General features: G+C 35.4%; 1 protein-coding gene across 1 annotated transcript in view; it reads right to left on the bottom strand.

Moving 5' to 3' along the window:
• Nucleotides 1–1,853, bottom strand: part of LOC107600786 (cell surface glycoprotein MUC18-like) — a 75,182-nt gene extending 73,329 nt beyond the window's left edge. The window contains exon 1 of the mRNA XM_016292754.1: nt 1,724–1,853. Coding sequence (XP_016148240.1) covers nt 1,724–1,805 — 82 coding nt within the window. The 5' untranslated portion in view covers nt 1,806–1,853. The remainder of the gene's footprint in view (nt 1–1,723) is intronic.
• Between the last annotated feature and the right edge of the window lie 2,939 nt (nt 1,854–4,792).

Below are 4,792 nucleotides of genomic sequence, written 5' to 3'. Positions count from 1 at the left end.
ATACATGGTTAAATATTTATGGTTAATTAAATAAAATAAACAGGTTTTTGGTGTGACAGTGTACACATTTTATTTTAATCATTTTACATATACACATATATACAGTGTATATGAAAATTATTACTATTATATAAATATATATTATTTATTATATCTTATATTATTATGCTCTAGTTTTATTATCATCATTATTATTATTTGACCATTTAAAAAATCATAATGAAAATAAAAAGGAAAATAAAATTACTAATAAATAATACTAGTAATAATAATAATAATAATAATCACTTTTTTAAAGTACATATTCTATGATCTACATCACAGTCAGTATCATTTGTAAGGATGACACTTTCAATGTCAAGTTCTTGGATGAAAAATCACCCCCTACATTGAGAGAGCAAGGTGACCCCTCTTAATCATAGGGGCTGTTATCTAACAGGGTGTTCAGTCAATAATCCCAGGCCAGGACAGATAGCTTTGGTTCATCTGCTAGGGAACTGGAGGGACCTTACTAACACAAGCTTATTAAAACCCTTTGGAGAAACCAGCATTACAGGACAGTCCTGCTCCACATCAAGCAAAATATGTTATGAGAGAAAGAGAAAAAAGGGATGAGCATGGAAAAACCGTGTAGAAAGGTAGACAAAAAAGTAGACGGACGACACAACAGGGGATAGAGAGAGATGGACAAGGAGAGGATTATGCAGTGGGGGTCCATCATCTGTTCCCTAATGAGAAGGGCTAGTTCAGTAGTTGTCTAGGACTAGGTCATGTACTAAAGAGAGCGCAACACAGAATGAGACCTGCAGGGCAATTTGCACACATATAAGCATTATCAGGGTTGTTTTGAGAATTTAGGCCAACAAACATATAATAAAATATGAATTAAAAAATGGAATATTACACATTGTGAACAGCTTTCTTATCACTGTGAAAATCTCTCATATCATCACATTTTTGAGCGCCCTTTAATAGAGTTCCACAGATTGTATCTGAACACAGACACACAAAGCCTGTATTTGTGACCAGTCGCATGATCTGAACCACTTCAGACATAAAAAATACAACCAGAGGCAACAGCTAATTGGCTAATTATGAACATAAAACCTCTCAGTTTGAAATATTTGCTTAGTTAAACATATTTGCTTTGCTTTACTAGATAAAATAGGATAATTAGTGGACTAAATAGTATAATAAATGTCATTTTCTAGTACAGTATGTCTGTTTCAAAGCACTTAGTCCACCTGCTGTTTTCTATCAAGGCATATATGCCCGTTTTAACAGTTTAAGTAACATTTTCAACAAATTGAACATATAAGGATATGAGAAATTCCAAAACGGACGTCTGCATGTATAAATGCAGATAGTGTATTACTTTACAATTATGTATTTGCAGTAACGTACATGTGTCTACGTTTGAACAAGCTAAACATATTTATGGGCTCACGTGCAGTGTGTTTTGATAACAAACTCAACTCTTTTCAAAAGCGAAAAGGTGAACACGCTTCACAAATGGAGTCTAAGTAACTTTAAACAGTCGATATCCCTCTATTACACAAAGAACTGTTTAAACACCGAAGTTTAAACACATCATTATCTTACAGTATACTGTAACTGCAGCATCCCATTCAAACGCGCGCGGTCGAAACGCTCCAAAAAGTTTCGCACAAAACCACAAAAAAAAAACAGAACCGCATAGAGGGTTTGGGCGAAATTGTCTTACCTTGCCAAGCAATAGCGCACATTTGAAGAACAAACAGTAAAAGTGAAGTGTTTGGCATAGCCATGTTCCTGAAGTTATCCATCTGAATGAAGCGCACGAGAGGAGCACGGCTGTTTTGGCCAGGAGGAGCGCGAGAGAGGGAGGGAGATGGAGTCGAGTTGCACAAATGCTGCCTGTCTGTTCGCTATTGTACCGTCCTGCTGCGAGTGGGAGGACATTTGGGACATTCAATTAATGCTCTCCACCCTGCAAAATAAGGTTAAAATCATATTTTTTTGGTCGCTTATTATATCTTGATTTGTTTTACCCGCGCGTAAAAGAGTATAACACGACTTATTGTTCTGTTATGTTGTACTAATAACAACAAAGTGGCCTGCTAGGATGCTTTGGACATGTTACCATGTGAATACCACGTGTATGGACATGTACCTAAATAATATCATCATATTATTTGAAGTAATTTCGAGTTCAATGTAAATACCTATATGGATGTTACACTCTTAAAAACAAAGGTAGAAGAACCATTTTTTGATTCCCCAGAGAATTTTAAAAGAATTTATTTATCTTTATATCTTTTTCTTATAATGAAGAGCAGTTTAATAATCCAAATAACTATTTTCCACTACACTAAAAATAAAGGTGCTTCACGATGCCATAGAAGAACCTTTTTGTCTAAATGGTTCCATAAAGAACCTTTAACATCTGGAGAACCTTACTGTTTCACAAAAGGTTCTTTGTGGCGAAAGAAGGTTCTTCAGATTTTAAAAAGGTAAGAAAGAGATGGTTCTTTAAAGAACCTTTGGCTGAATGGTTCTTTGTGGAACCAAAAATGGTTCTTCTATGGCATCGCTTGAAGAACCTTTTGAAGCACCTTTATTTTTAAGAGTGTATAAGGAACTTTTTGTGGAATGGACCCATGGATGCCAACCAAGAACCTTAATTTTTAAGTGTGTTTTTGATATTTGGTATAAATTACCATCTGATACCATCACATAACATGGTACCACCACAGTATTTTTGTGCAGGTCTTTTGTAGGTCTTTATATAATTGATTATGTGATATTTGTGTTTGTCCTTGTTGATAATACACGAATAATACTGATTTCGAATATTTATAATCGCTGCAAATTCTGATGGATTGTAGCATTAAATATTGAAATATTAAATAAATCAGATGTCAGGTATGCCTATGTTTAACAATGAACAAAATAATTGTATGATTTAAATTATAATTTTCTGGCAAGTCAGTGGCCAGGAGTTTTTCCTGGGGCCAGATTTTAAAAAGACCTCTCTCCACAAGAGAGAGAAAAATGTTTCACATTGTTCTGGAAGGAGGTGTTGTTGATGGTTGTGTGTTGTTTTAGGACAGGGACTTCTTCCAACCCAATGTGTCAGCATGCAGGTTGTTAACAACCTCTACTGTTATCACCACTCCTCCATCACCTCAACTAACAGCTGCTGGAGGGAGGGGTGTGTGTGTGCGTGTGTAGAGAGAGAGAGGGGCAGTGGAGGTCTGTCACTCCAGCTGTCTCCCCAGCCTCTTGCCATCATTCCATGCTCCTTTACTCAAAACTGGGCCATAACAACACAACATTCATTCATGACTGCGCTCATAGTTCTTGAAGGTGATTAATGTAAACAGATTTGTCTTTTTTTCCACAATATAGGGGCTGAGGATGAGTATACAACATAAAAGGTGCAAAAATAAAGCAGTTTTTAAATAAGATCTCTAATAAAGGGATGGTTCATTTAAAAAAATAAAATAAAATTCTGTCATACCCTGATGCTGTTCAAAACCTGTATTACCTTTTTTCTTTAGTAAATCAAAAAGAAGATATTTTGCATAATGTTCAGGCTGCTTTTTTCATATGATCATATTGGGAAAAGGGCATTTAGAAAATAATACCATTATTGTGGTCTATATAAGTTTTTTGAAGTTATACGCATAACTTTGTGTAAGGAACCGACTGAAATTTAAAGGAATTTACTCACCTTCATGTTGTTCCAAACCTGACTTTTTCTTCTTTGAAAGACAAAAGAAATAATGTTTTATCTATTTAAGATATAAGAAATATACGCCTTTCATATCAAACCAAAATATTTATCAACACACACATACTCAAAACAGTTGAAGCATTCTTCTAGAATGTGTTCTACACAAGAAATACAATCATAAAGGTTTAGAATGACATGAGGGTGAATGAAGACAAAATATTTTTATTTTTGAGTAACCCACTGAAAATCTTCCCCTATTTACAAGAATATCATTTATCATATCATATTTTATCAGTGAATCTGATCAAGTGTTGTCTGTTTTTCACACAAAGCTACCAACTTTAGAAAACTTGGAATTTAGCGCACAAATCATATGGATACTTTTATAGTGGTTTGATGGTGCTTTTTGGAGCTTGAGACCTCCACATGAGGATGACAAAATGTTCAAGGTTGGGTGAAAAATCCCTTTAATAAAATCTGAAAATGGTACTTAAACTCATTCTGAGGAAAAGCGTAAACGTTCATGTAACTGAAAATTCGAAAGTCTCTCTATTCTAAAGTAAGAGAAAGTCTAAAACTCAGAGAGTGCACTTGAGCTGTAATTAGAACAAAAGCTGGCAGTGAACCAAATCCAGGTCAGTATTATTAAGCGGTTCCACACACTGAGCCTTAAGACTTATAAGTGCGCTTTGAGGCCGCTGAAGGAAATCATATATGACCAAAGAGGAAAAAAAGAGAATCGTACAGCTTTGATGTTGACTCAGTCAGAATCCAGATCTCTCTCTCTGCTCCCTCTCTCTTCCCTGCTCCATCTTCTTGTCCACAATCATTCTCCTAACCTCTGAAGAAAGAAATAGCACTCCACATTTATTTATACATCGCTCTACATTATTAATTCTCAAAACAATCCCTATGTATTCTTTCACTGCCTCTATCCGCTCCTCCCCTAAATTGTCCCATATTTTCTTTGTACATCCAACTATCTTGTCTGGGTTACTTCATCTCACCATCCCATCTGTATGTCTCATAGCGGTGTTACAGGTTCCAGCAAACAGAAGATATGGGCTGCATTGG

This window comes from Sinocyclocheilus grahami, unplaced genomic scaffold, assembly GCF_001515645.1.
Source record: "Sinocyclocheilus grahami isolate Dianchi unplaced genomic scaffold, SAMN03320097.WGS_v1.1 scaffold291.1, whole genome shotgun sequence".
Lineage (NCBI taxonomy): Eukaryota > Metazoa > Chordata > Actinopteri > Cypriniformes > Cyprinidae > Sinocyclocheilus > Sinocyclocheilus grahami.
The sequence above is the reverse complement of the archived record's forward strand: the minus strand, read 5'-3'. Positions and strand labels throughout refer to the sequence as shown.